Raw genomic sequence first — 12,466 nt, 5'->3', positions numbered from 1 at the left:
ATATTTTCAAGAAAAGTACTACACATTGTTGACATTTGTAATAGGTGAAGAGACCCAAGTTTTCACAGTTAACTCCTGTAGGGAAGGAGAGGGACTTGAACTGGGGTTCCTGTGGATGACAAAACTGTCGAAGATTACCTTCTGCAGCCAAGACAGAGGAAGAAGTGTTGGACTTTGCAGCAATTGGATGAATTTACCTGGACAGTCCAGGTGTAGGATAAGCTAAGAGGGTGCTTTAGACATTTGTGTGCTTTGCAAATACTGCTCCGTTTCCATTTTTTTTTTCACCTGTAGGTGGGGGCATGGCAGCTGGTGGTGGGGCTGATGGATTGCTCTCAGATCTCAGACATTATGTGGTCACCCGTCCCATTTACAATGAACCTGACTTCCAAGAGAATAATGAGCGCATTCTAGGACCATCTAGAACTCTCCAGGAACGAGCACAGCAAGCTTGCAGGTTACATATATCATACTTCCTGGGGGGAGGAGGAAAGTGGCATTCAGGGACTTTCAGAATCCTTGATCAAAATATGGTGATGGAGTAGAGATGCCAGCCTCCAGGTGGGACCTGGAGATCCCCTGGAATTACAGGTCATCTCCAGACTACAGAGATTATTTCCTCTGGAGAATATTGGTGCTTTGGAGTGTGGACTCTATTACATTGTATCCTGATGATGTCCCCGTTCTTCCCAGGCTCCAACTCCAAATTGCCAGGAGTTTCCCAACCTGGATCTGGCAACCTTACCCCCTCATTCCCCTGCTGGTGGCCAGTGAGGACCTGGCAGCCCTAAAGTAGAGAAAAGCTGAAACCTTCTCAGTGTCCACCACTAGCAATTGAATGTTTTGTCATTGGCAGCTGTTCCAAAAAAAGAGCCCTTCAGATAACCAAGACCTTCTTCCCTATTCTGGAGTGGCTGCCTAAATACAGGGTGAAGGAATGGCTACTCAGTGATATAATTTCTGGAGTCAGTACTGGACTTGTGGCTACTTTGCAAGGTAAGAAGAGACTTGGCTATTTTTCTTAATTATTATTATGAAAGCAATTTTTAAAAACTCTGTCAGGGCTCTAGCCCCTTTGTATTTTTAAATGTTTTAAACTGAAGTGTTTGAATTATTATGTTGTAAGCCGCCCTGAGACACTTAGGTGAGAAGGGCGGGGTATAAATCTTAATATAAATAAATAAATAAAATAGTCAATAATTCCTGCTGTGTTTTATACCTTTCCAGTGGTCCTTTAGAAAATCATTAGATCCTTGTAGTCATTCAGAAGGACCCAATGTATCCATATAGCCATTCTCTGTCATTCCTTTAAGCATTTACCTATCACTGCATTTTGTAAGTCATCATCTATAGTTTTCAGCTAATACACATCAGAAAGGTGAAAATGTTTTGGGCAAGATTAGCCTGGCTGAATCACTAGAACTGGAACTTTGTCTAGAGTTATTGGACTAAAGCTCTCCCCCGTCTTCAGATTTAAAATTGCAGCCTTAGAACATAAATTCCACTTGAACCAATGAGACTTACTTCTGACTGAGTAAGCATGAAAGCATGATTGGGATCGGATTGAATTTTTGACTACTTACAAAATTGTCATCTACCCAAGATACCCAACTAGAGTTGTCAATAACTAGAGTTATAGTTCAGGTTCTGTGCAGCAAGATTTCAAAAGATACCCAACTAGAATTGTCATTAACTAGAGTTATAGTTCAGGTTCTGTGCAGCAAGATTTCAAAAAAAGGAACAAATGCAGTTATACCTACAATGCAAAGAAAGACAACTGCATTTCTAGCAATAGGAGCTGTATATAGATGTAAAGAGTTAATTACAAAATGAGAATTTAAAACCATAAATTCTTTATTATTTCAGGCTTAGCTTATGCATTGCTGGCTGCAGTCCCTGTTGGTTATGGCCTCTACTCTGCTTTTTTCCCCATCCTAACATATTTCTTTCTGGGAACATCAAGACACATCTCAGTTGGTAACTGTATACTTCCAATTTTAACTTCAGCATTCTTTGAAGATGTTAGTACTTAAGTGTTAAGTCTCTTAGAAAAATGAATCTGCTACCGTAGATTTTTATGTTGGTGTAATTTTATGGTTTCTGAATTCTGCTGTATGCAGAGGGATCATTTTCATTACCTGTGTCCTCTTCCCTTACTAGTGCTGGAATTCAGCAATTAGTATCAGGAGTAAGTTACACAGCTTCTGTCTCTTCTGCCAGTGGAATCAGTTGGATTTATTCAGACCTGGACATAATGCCAGGATATTGCTAGTTCAGACTAACTGGTGGAGACTATTGCTTCAGCTGTACACAAGGCTGACCCGCAAAAGGGATTTCCATCAATGGATCATTACTTTCTTGCTTCTCTCTCCCTTTTGTAACCCCAAATGGCCTATAAAATGCTGCTCCCTGGAATAGTTTGTGGAGGAATTGGATCTCTACAGCATGAGGGGAGAAACAGAAAATATCACTCCCTTTCCGCCTGTGGAAATCCTCTGTTGGATTGAAACAGTGGCATCCAAATAAGGTTACAGAATCCATGAGGCTGACCCAGGATCACCAATGGCATTTTGAAGCTGAATTTGGATGTTAAAAAATGCCATGAAGGCCTGATCCTGATCAGACCTGGAGCACAGAGAAACCAGGAAGTCTTGTCTGCACCCCCGCACACCTTTTAAAGTGCTGAAATTGGCTTTTTTCAGCACTTGAAAAGAGGCATTATGGGAGAAACAAGATCACCTGGCTCCACTGCACCATAGCCCAACAGGATCGGGCCCCCGTGGCATTTTAAAAGGAAGATGGTGTCCATGGGGCACACCCGTGGATGCCATAACATCTAATTTGGCCCGAAGATATTTATTTTTATTGTTCATTGCTTTTGAGAATATTAATATACAAGTTGTTAATTGCTTTTGAGAATATTAACATATAAATTTCACGTCTGTATATAATGTAAGTTTCCTTTGAACAGGCCCTTTTCCTGTGGTCAGTTTGATGGTTGGCTCCGTAGTTCTGAGCATGGCCCCCGATGAAAATTTTCTCATGCTCGACAGCAATACGACGGGGCTGAACAAAACAGTTGTAGACATTGAAGCCAGAGATGCAGAGAGAGTGCTAATTGCCAGCACCATCACATTTCTGGTTGGCATTATACAGGTAACAACACTGGCTGAAGTTGTCTCAAAACATGTTTGCTGTTCCGCTGTATTTGAACTGGACTGGAATTTGTATTTGAACTGAACTGTATTTGAACTGAACTGGAATTTTTTTTTAAAAAAATCCATTAGCGACACTTCATATACTTCTGTCAGCTAGAGCTAGAATATGTTCGAAATATTAAAATTATAATACAAAAGTTTGTTTGCGTCACGTTTACAGTTTTGCATAGCTTGATAATACTATTACACTATTTTTTACATTTATTTAAATGGGTTAAAAATGGGGGAAAGGCCTGAGTTCTGCAATCAAAAGTTTAAATTCAAGGGTTCCCAGTGTCTTGCGGATGTGGGAAGGTCTATCAGTTGCAAGAAAAGCTGTCATTTGTTGTTGAACAAAGCAGGAGTCAAGTGGCACCTTTAAGACCAACAAACTTTTATTCAGAATGTAAGCTTTCATGTGCATGCACACTTTTTCAGACAAGGAATGAGGTACAGTAAGCAGAGCTACATATAGCTGGTGGGGTTTAGAATGCAAAGTGGTACAAAGTTAAAATGAAATAGCAGAATAGTAGAATTAACAAATTCAGAAAACCTTTTATCTGGGTTGCATTAGCGTGGGAAACCAATAAAACAGTAACGTGTCAGAATGTCTGTTAATTATTCTATTCTGGGTCAAAGCCTGGAGAACCGCTGCCAGTCTGAGTAGACAATACTGACTTTGATGGACCAAGGGTCTGAATCAGTATAAGGCAGCTTCATATGTTCATATGTTCAAAGCAACAGTCTGCTATTGAATTTTAACTTTGTTCCACTTTACATTCTAAACCCCACAAGCTATATGTGGCTCTGCTTACTGTGCCTCATTCCTCGTCTGAAGCAGTGTGCATGCACACGAAAGCTTACGTTCTGAATAAAAGTTTGTTGGTCTTAAAGGTACTACTTGACTTCTGCTTTGTTCTACTCTTCAGACCAACATGGCTGCCCGCCTGGATCTATTAAACTGAGGATGACATGGTAGTAAACTGACTCTAAAGTCATAATGAAATTTACTGTTATATCAGCCTACGTTAGAGATGATTTTTAATATGGTTTAATTAGTTTTTACATTCCTTACCTGTTGGGAGACTAACTTTGTGTTTTCATTTTTGACCAGCTAGTGCTTGGAGCTCTTCAGATCGGTTTCATTGTAAGATACCTTGCTGATCCACTGGTCGGAGGCTTTACAACTGCAGCTGCTTTTCAAGTGTTCGTTTCACAGCTGAAAATAGTCTTAAATGTTTCAACCAAAAATTATAATGGAGTTCTTTCCATAATCTACGTAAGTGTGTCTTGCTAAATTGGCCTTCCTCCTATGGCATACTATTAGAACCAATGTGGTGTTGTGGTTAGATAGTCGCTAGGATTAGGGAGACCTGACATCAAATCTCCATGTTGCCATAAAGTTCACTTGGGTGGTCATAGCTAATGAATGGACAACAGGGACAGCCGGCCCAGCCTCACACTTGGGGAAGCCCCAACTGCCTCAAAGGATGGGAGGAAAGAAGAAGAGCAGGCTTCTGCTGTTGCTGCAGCTGCCCCATCTGGGGCTTCTGCAGCATCCGTGATCCCTACCCACCTTGCACAGGGTGAGATAAGGATGCCAGCCCCCCCCCCCCCGGGCACTGATGGGGAATGAGGGAGGTAGGGTTGCCATGTGCAGATACTTTGAAGAGTGTGTGTTGATCCATATATAAGAGAGGTGCTCTGTGGCTCCGTTTGGATTGGAATGGTTGTGAATTTATAAGGGACTGAGCAGACGAAGGACATCAAAACCGTCGTGAATTTCCGGAAAGGACAAGTTCTCTTTCTCTCTCATTTTTGGGCTTCTGTGGAATTTCCTTCAAGTGCACAGCTCAGAACACCTGACAGTTATTTTTGCTGACTGTGGGCCATTTACATTTAAGTTGGATGCGTTTATAGTAAAGAGCACGTGAATTTAACGATACATTGTCTACACAGAGTCCTGGAAATTTGGCTATTGTGATTTATGTATTATTGTGCTTGAAATGACAAGGTGGACTTATATTATGGATATTATATTGTCTCAAGTAGTATATATAAATGGTATGTTTTGCAGTTTCTCCAGGAGGCTGCTCTCTGCCAGGAGATCTCCAGGCCCCACCTGGAGGCTGGCAACCCTAGTGTGCCTATAGGGAGGACCTGGGAACCCTATAACCTTGCTTTGGGACCTTGTGTTTTCAAAAACATATAGATACAATTGCAAACCTGTTTTAAAATTCATAGTTGCTTATGCTCATTTACTTGGAAGTAAGTCCCATTAAAATCATTGAATTTAATTTCAAGTTTTATGCATTGCACTCCAGTCACAGGCTCCTAAACAGACAGCTTCTGACCTTGTCTGAACATACCAGATGTTTTTGGACGATGGTCTCATTTTTTATTTTAAATAAAATTATTTAGCATCGTCTGTCTTTCTCTCTAGACCCTTGTTGAAATATTTGAGAACATTGGGACCACCAACATTGCGGATCTCATTGCTGGCTTGTTGACCATTGTTATCTGTATGGTAGTCAAGGAAATAAATGATCGGTTCAGACATAAGATTCCTATTCCTATTCCTATAGAAGTGATTGTGGTAAGCAAAAAGTTAATGCAAATGGTGGGTTGGGCGATGGAACACTACCAGTTTTCTACATATCATCTATCTTTTGATTCCAGACTATCGTAGCAGCTGGGATTTCATATGGTGTTGATCTGGAGAAAAAATACAATGCCGGCATTGTTAAAAGTATTCCTAGTGGGTAAGTGCAGCCAGTGTTGCTAAATATGCACTAATGTTTTACTATTAAAGGCAATAATAAGGCTGCTAAACATATTTTAATATAAGGATGCTGGGAAACATGTTTATCTGTATATGCAATTATGCATAAAGATCAAGCAGTGGCTTTTTTGCTGCAGTTGGAGCGTATATAGGACAAAACTGAATCATGTATGGTATTCCCATAGAAGGTTTATATTGGTTAATATGTTATTTCCTTATGAGTGTTGGCAAAATATAAAGTGTGCGCCTAGAGGGAATGGGAAAGGGAAAGAGAGAAGGATTCTCCATTTTTGGTACTTTTGGGGCAGGGGCAAGGATCATGTACTATTGGGTGTAAGCATGTAGAACTCTAAATATGGGCATACCTTATCAATAACATGAAAACTTGTGGAACAAAACAGGAGTCGATTGAACCTTTAAGACCAACTTAGTTTTATTCAGAACGTAAGCTTTCGTGTGCATGCGCACGAAAGCTTACGTTCTGAATAAAACTAAGTTGGTCTTAAAGGTGCAATCGACTCTTATTTTGTTCTACTACTTCAGACCAACACGGCTGCCTATTTGGATCTATCTACTGGAAAACTTGTGGTGAGTGGAAGCAGACATGTGCTGTTCCACTGTCCCCACTACTAATTTACATCGTGTTCAGTCGTTACGATTTAGGTGCTTCAATTTCACATAACAGAAGAATGTGCTATCCACAATCCTCCTGATTGGTGTAATTGCTATTTTGGATGAACGGGGCAAAGGATATATTTGATAGTGTCTGTATGTGTAAACACATATGATCAAAACTCTGTACCATAGTGGAAAATACGTGCATTGTTTTATTTACACAAAATGATGAGTGTGCGTATCAAAAGGATTGTGCACTGTGCAGTCTTCTCTTATGGCTCAAATTGTAGCAACTGAACATGGCTTTATGACAAAGTGTTTATCAAGCACATACTTTTCATATTACAAGTGATTATGTTGCATGACTTTCATCTGAAAGCAGAAAAGAGATCTGTTATTTCTACAATAAAGCTTTTGGACAGTGTGTAGTTTATGCAGTGCATGGAGGGGGATGATGGGACATATTTTTTTCCTAAATTGCTTCCCCCCCCCTCCGTGAAGCAAGGAAATGCATTAATTACAAGTCAAGCAAATCAAAGGGTGCGTACTAAGTATTTGTGGAGTGCCTACATATCTATATTTATTTATAAATTTATTTATTCATTTGTCAAATAAATATTTTTTAGGTTCTTACCTCCCGAACCTCCAGCTGTCAGTATGTTTGGCGGTATGATGGCCTCTGCTTTTTCCATTGCTATCGTTGCATATGCAATAGCTGTCTCTGTAGGCAAAGTGTATGCAACTAAATATGACTACGCTATTGATGGAAACCAGGTATGTAGAACCGGATCGCCTTTTTGAAAGAAAGCTCATTTATCTGTTGAGGAAAACGATTAATTTATGTGTGTAGTGTATTGCAGGCATTTTGCATTTAAAGTTACTTCAATTATGTATGGAGAAAAATAAACTTCATTAAATGTGTTTGAACAGTGAACGATTTCACAAGATGACTGAGGGCAAAACTAGAAAAGACAACACACCCAGTGCAACCGGTGAAAATGACAGTTCCCCCCCCCCTTCCAGTTTCCCTCTTCTCCCCCATAAATTATTTATTTATTTATTTACAGAACGTATATTCTGCTTTTCTGTCTGATCGGGACTATCAAGGCAGCTAACAATTAAAAGCAGAAAATTATAAAACAATAATAAAACGAATTTAAAACCATAAGTAAAATACATATATATAAAAACCTAGACCCAGCAATTAAAAGATAGGCTAGGAAGAGGGAGCACAAGATGTGTAGTTGTGAAAAAGTATCACATTACTCTCTGACTGCTGTTGTGGGGGGAATGACATGTCACACAAGACCGTTCAAGACTTATCACTAGAAGAGGGGAAGCTTGACATGGGAAGCCGTTTTGGGCTGTCATATTTGGAGTATGTAGAATACAGCTGAAATTTTCTCTTTACAACTGTTATACATAAGTAGTTTTTTACAGTGCAATCCTAAACAGAGTGAGTTGAAGCCAAGTGGGCTTCAAAGAGTGTAACTCTGCTTAGCATAAGTTCTTTATCAAGCACTTGAGAATAGGGTTGCCAGATCTGACTTTAGAAATATCTGAGGACTTTGGGGGTAGAACCAGGAGACTTTGGGGGTGGAGCCAGGAGCAAGGGTGTGACAAGCACGAATGAACTCTAAAGGGAGTTCTGGCAATCACATTCAAATTGACTGCATGCCTTTTAAATGCCTTTGGAAATAATGAAGGATAGGGGCACCTTCTTTTGGGGCTCATAGAATTGGACCCCCTGGTCCAATCTTTTGGAAACTTGGAAGGTGTTTTGAAGAGAGGCACTGAATGCTATGCAGAAAATTTGGTGCCTCTGCCTCAAAACACACACCCCCCCCATTATACCCTATAGCAGGGTTTTCCAAACTCCCCCCCTCCTGTGGCCTGCTTATCTTTACACTGCTCCTTCCTGGCCCACTAAAATTTGGGGGTGGAGCCAGGAGACTTTGGGGGTGGAGCTGGGAGACAGGAAATGATGTCTCCCCACCTGCCGGGAGAGGGCAAAGGCAGGCGATTTGCCTCCCCCCCCCCCGCTGGGGTATTTAAAGGAGGGGGGGGGAAGCTGTAATGTACTGAGTTCCGAGATGTTTAGAAGGCAACATACCTTATTGGCTAGTACATCACAAAGGCAACATAGCGGGTCCGGGTCCCCAATATATACATTTCCCGGAACAACCCCCTTCCTGGCCAGGTCCAATCCTGGCCAGTTAAATTTCCCACCACAGTTCTTAATAGACAGAGTGCGTTTGGTCCTTACGTCAGGCAACCCATGGTTTCCCACTGGTCACCTCTGTGCGCACGCAGTCACGCTGTGTTGGAAATTCAGGGACCAAAATGCAAGACACAACACTCCTCCCCCCCCACCCCGTTCAAGATACATAGTCTTTTAAATAAGTGGGTGGCCACTGCTCCCTGTGTGACAGCCAAGGTTCAATCTGAGGAACTGGAGCGGCTGTTGCATCCGGGGCTGCTGGTTCCTCATTGTGGGGTGAGGCTGGAATAACGCTGTCTTGTGCCTGCGGCCATGTCTGGGACTGCCCCGCACCCCCGCTGGAGAGGGGAGAGGCTTCTCCGTCAGCAAGGCCGGCACTGGCGGGGTGGCCACCGGTGGTGTTTCAGCGATCTCCCCGCTCCCCCAGGCCCTGCCGGTTCTTCCAGCAGGGTGTGACGGTGCAGCTGGTCTATGTGTCTGCGGAGGAGTTGACCCTCCTCTGACAAGACCTCATATGAGCGGGACCCAGTGACCCGCAGCATTCGGGCTGGTATCCACTCTGGCCTGCTCGCAAATTTCTTTGCATAGACTGGATCCCCTGGGAAGAACCCCCTAGCGGCCTTCCGAGTCTCGGGAGAGCTGCAGAGGTCTGGGGCCCGGTCTGGTTGCACTATTTAAACATAGAAGAAAATTAATTTGAGAACTCTGTCTTAGGTTATTCAGTATACCTTGTTTATCTGTGCAAAATTACTTGGCACTTTATTATGCTACTGCACTGTCATAATCTTTAAAAGCTCCCACTGAACTGATACACAAAACTGAAACATTTTAAGACACAAAAGATACTATGATTTTCTGCTATTCACTCTCAAAAAGCAGGAAACATTTGTGGAAAGTTTCAGAGCATAGCCATGCTGGTGTGCAGTAGAACAGTTAGATTTGAGTCCAGTAGCACCTTAGAGCTGAATGAGATTTTGCGGGGGGTAAGCTCTTGACAGTTAAAGCTCTCTTTGTCAGACATGAGTAGACACAAGTAGATCTGCTGTGTAGAGGAAGCATGATAGTCCTGCAGTAGAATTTATGTACAGTGTCTAGAACTGGACTATTAAAGGCCCAGGAACAAATAAAACAGTGTAAACTATAAATTCTAATTCCGCCCCCCTTGTTAAACAGTGAACAGCGTTGACTTCCTTCCTTTTCTTCATAATTACACTCAACGTTTTTATTTACATCAAATTGTAAAGTAGTATATAAATATTTAAAATATATATTGTCTGTGGATATACCTGCAGCATCTTTCCAACAAAATGTGACATGAAATCTTGTGCTGCTCTGGCTAGTCCACGAAAGGAACTTGTTTCAGAATATCCCATTGTTAAGAAAATCTGTACTGTCTTAAGCTCAAATACAGGCAACATACAGGTATCGTTCAATCTGATTCAATTTTTTGTTTTGTTTTTGCTCTCCACCGTTTTTCTTATTTTATAGAAATTTTGTAAGGAAATAATAATTACTTGTAACGTAGAGATGTGTTGTTTTTAAAGAGATATTTGTTTACACCAGTTATCTAATATTTCAGGAGTTCATTGCCTTTGGGATCAGCAACATTTTTTCAGGAGCTTTTTCATGTTTTGTTGCCACAACAGCATTATCTCGTACAGCAGTCCAGGAAAGCACTGGTGGAAAAACCCAGGTAATTTCCTGAGTTGAGAATGACCATTTCTTTAATGTAATTCATTCTAATTCCCATATTATGATGAAATTTTCCCATTAATGATTTTATGTTGCATTTATAAAGAGATATTGAAACCGCTTGTTGCTTTCCTTGATTCCAGTTTCTTTCTTCTCTGTCTTAAAATGAGGAGAGGCTCTTGAAGTACTTATTCACTTAACAAGTAATTACCATAGTAAATTACTAAACAGAGTTAATCCTTTTTAGCTCCATTGAAGTCAAGTGCTTAGCTCTACACTGTAAACCATGGCAGTCATTGATATTTTATGTGTAGTGATTCCATTACAACAGATGATTTTAAAAGGGGGTTGGAGAAGTTTCTGGAGGATAGGCCCATCCCTGGCTAGTAGCTATGATGACTGCAGTCAACCTCCGTATACCAATGGTAGGAGGCAACATCAAGGGAAGGCCATGATCTCTGTGCCTTTTGTTGGCCCTCCATTGCAACTAGTCGTCCACTGTATGAAACAGGATAAATCAGCTGTCTGGTCCAGCAGGGCTCTTCGAAAGGAAGGAAGGAAGGAAGGAAGGAAGGAAGGAAGGAAGGAAGGAAGGAAGGAAGGAAGGAAGGAAGGAAGGAAGGAAGGAAGGAAGGGAGAGAAAGAGAGCAAGAAAGAAAGGAAGGTAGGTAGGTTGCAGGTGTAATATAGGTGTAATATATTTCGGCAGTGTTATATATTTTACTTGGACAAACCAAAATAAAAGCAAAGAGCAAGAACCGTGATAATCTGGAAGCTTGCTCAGTGCTTTGTCACATTTTGGTTAGTTGGTAAAAAGTATCACAAAACAAGAAGAAACTTTTACCTATCACTTATTTTGCATATAATAGAAAATCCAGTCTCTGAAACTTAAGATGGGAAAGGACAGGGCAACTTCTTCTTTTCATCCTTTTATGGTCTGCATATAGAGTTGCCAAGGGATGCGGGGCTGTATTGCAAGATCTAGGTTGGGAAACTTGTGGAAGTTTGGGGACAGAGTGTGGGGAGAGGGGTATCTGTGGGGTGCAGTGCCACAGATTCCAGTCCACCCTCCAAAGCATAAATTTTCTTCAGGGGAACTGACTTCTGTAGTCCAGAGATGAACTGAAATTCTGACGGATCCCCAGGTCCCACCTGGAGGCTGGCATCCCTATACTCCTTACTACAACTTAGGGCCAAAAGAGTTGCAGTGCTGGAATGAACCCATGTATACAGCATAATGTGGTAGAGAGATTCTTATACTTCCCCCATGCTGTTTTCCTAATCTAAAATTGATTGTAGAGTTGTTGTTTTTCCCTGTGGGGTGAAAGGCAACTTCTAGGGCCCATTTCAGGTCAGGGAAACAGTTCTGGAGAAAGGTTCTAATCCCCTTCCCCACACTGTAGTCCAAACTGGAGTTCTGAATGCCTCCTCTTAAAAAAAAAAAAGAGCCCATCTCCCAGCATCAGATCTGTTTTAGCCTACTTATAAAATCAGTTGATGGATTCAGGGTCAGGGCTTCTGTCTCCAACTTTCAATAGTCCAGTTTGAGCATCTTATACATTTATAGAAGCTGTTTCCATTTGGTTGTCACACGCTATGGCTTGTGATAACTGGGTTAGATGAACTATCAGCACAGGCAGAAATTGCAATTCTGCGTGCTGGTCCTCAACTCACACTGAAAGAGTTTTTGATGGCACGTGAAAGTGTTGTGTGAATGCAAGAACATGCAGATAACCGATTTGCCAGAAACAAGCCGAGAAAAAAAGTGCAAAATCCACAAGTAGAGGTCAGGATGTTTTTCATCCCAGGACTGTTCATGCCTGAGGCTGAAAACTTAAAAGGCAACCCCCACACAACTGCCGTCCTTAACATGGGGAAGAATCAAGTGGGAAGTTATCCAGGGCAATGCTGTAGCTTGTCTGTCTGAATAATAATAATAAATCCCTGTCATAGGAACAT

At 41.4% G+C, this 12,466-nt stretch overlaps 1 protein-coding gene across 1 annotated transcript in view; it reads left to right on the top strand.

The window, feature by feature from the left end:
• Nucleotides 1–298: 298 nt before the first annotated feature.
• The window catches only part of SLC26A4 (solute carrier family 26 member 4), a 50,080-nt gene continuing 37,912 nt past the window's right edge, over nt 299–12,466 (top strand). The window contains exons 1-9 of the mRNA XM_060244540.1: nt 299–457; nt 857–996; nt 1,867–1,977; nt 2,972–3,156; nt 4,312–4,476; nt 5,641–5,793; nt 5,877–5,959; nt 7,221–7,368; nt 10,395–10,508. Coding sequence (XP_060100523.1) covers nt 303–457; nt 857–996; nt 1,867–1,977; nt 2,972–3,156; nt 4,312–4,476; nt 5,641–5,793; nt 5,877–5,959; nt 7,221–7,368; nt 10,395–10,508 — 1,254 coding nt within the window. The 5' untranslated portion in view covers nt 299–302. The remainder of the gene's footprint in view (nt 458–856; nt 997–1,866; nt 1,978–2,971; nt 3,157–4,311; nt 4,477–5,640; nt 5,794–5,876; nt 5,960–7,220; nt 7,369–10,394; nt 10,509–12,466) is intronic.

The sequence above is a fragment of the Heteronotia binoei genome, chromosome 8, assembly GCF_032191835.1.
Source record: "Heteronotia binoei isolate CCM8104 ecotype False Entrance Well chromosome 8, APGP_CSIRO_Hbin_v1, whole genome shotgun sequence".
NCBI lineage: Eukaryota > Metazoa > Chordata > Lepidosauria > Squamata > Gekkonidae > Heteronotia > Heteronotia binoei.
The sequence above is the reverse complement of the archived record's forward strand: the minus strand, read 5'-3'. Positions and strand labels throughout refer to the sequence as shown.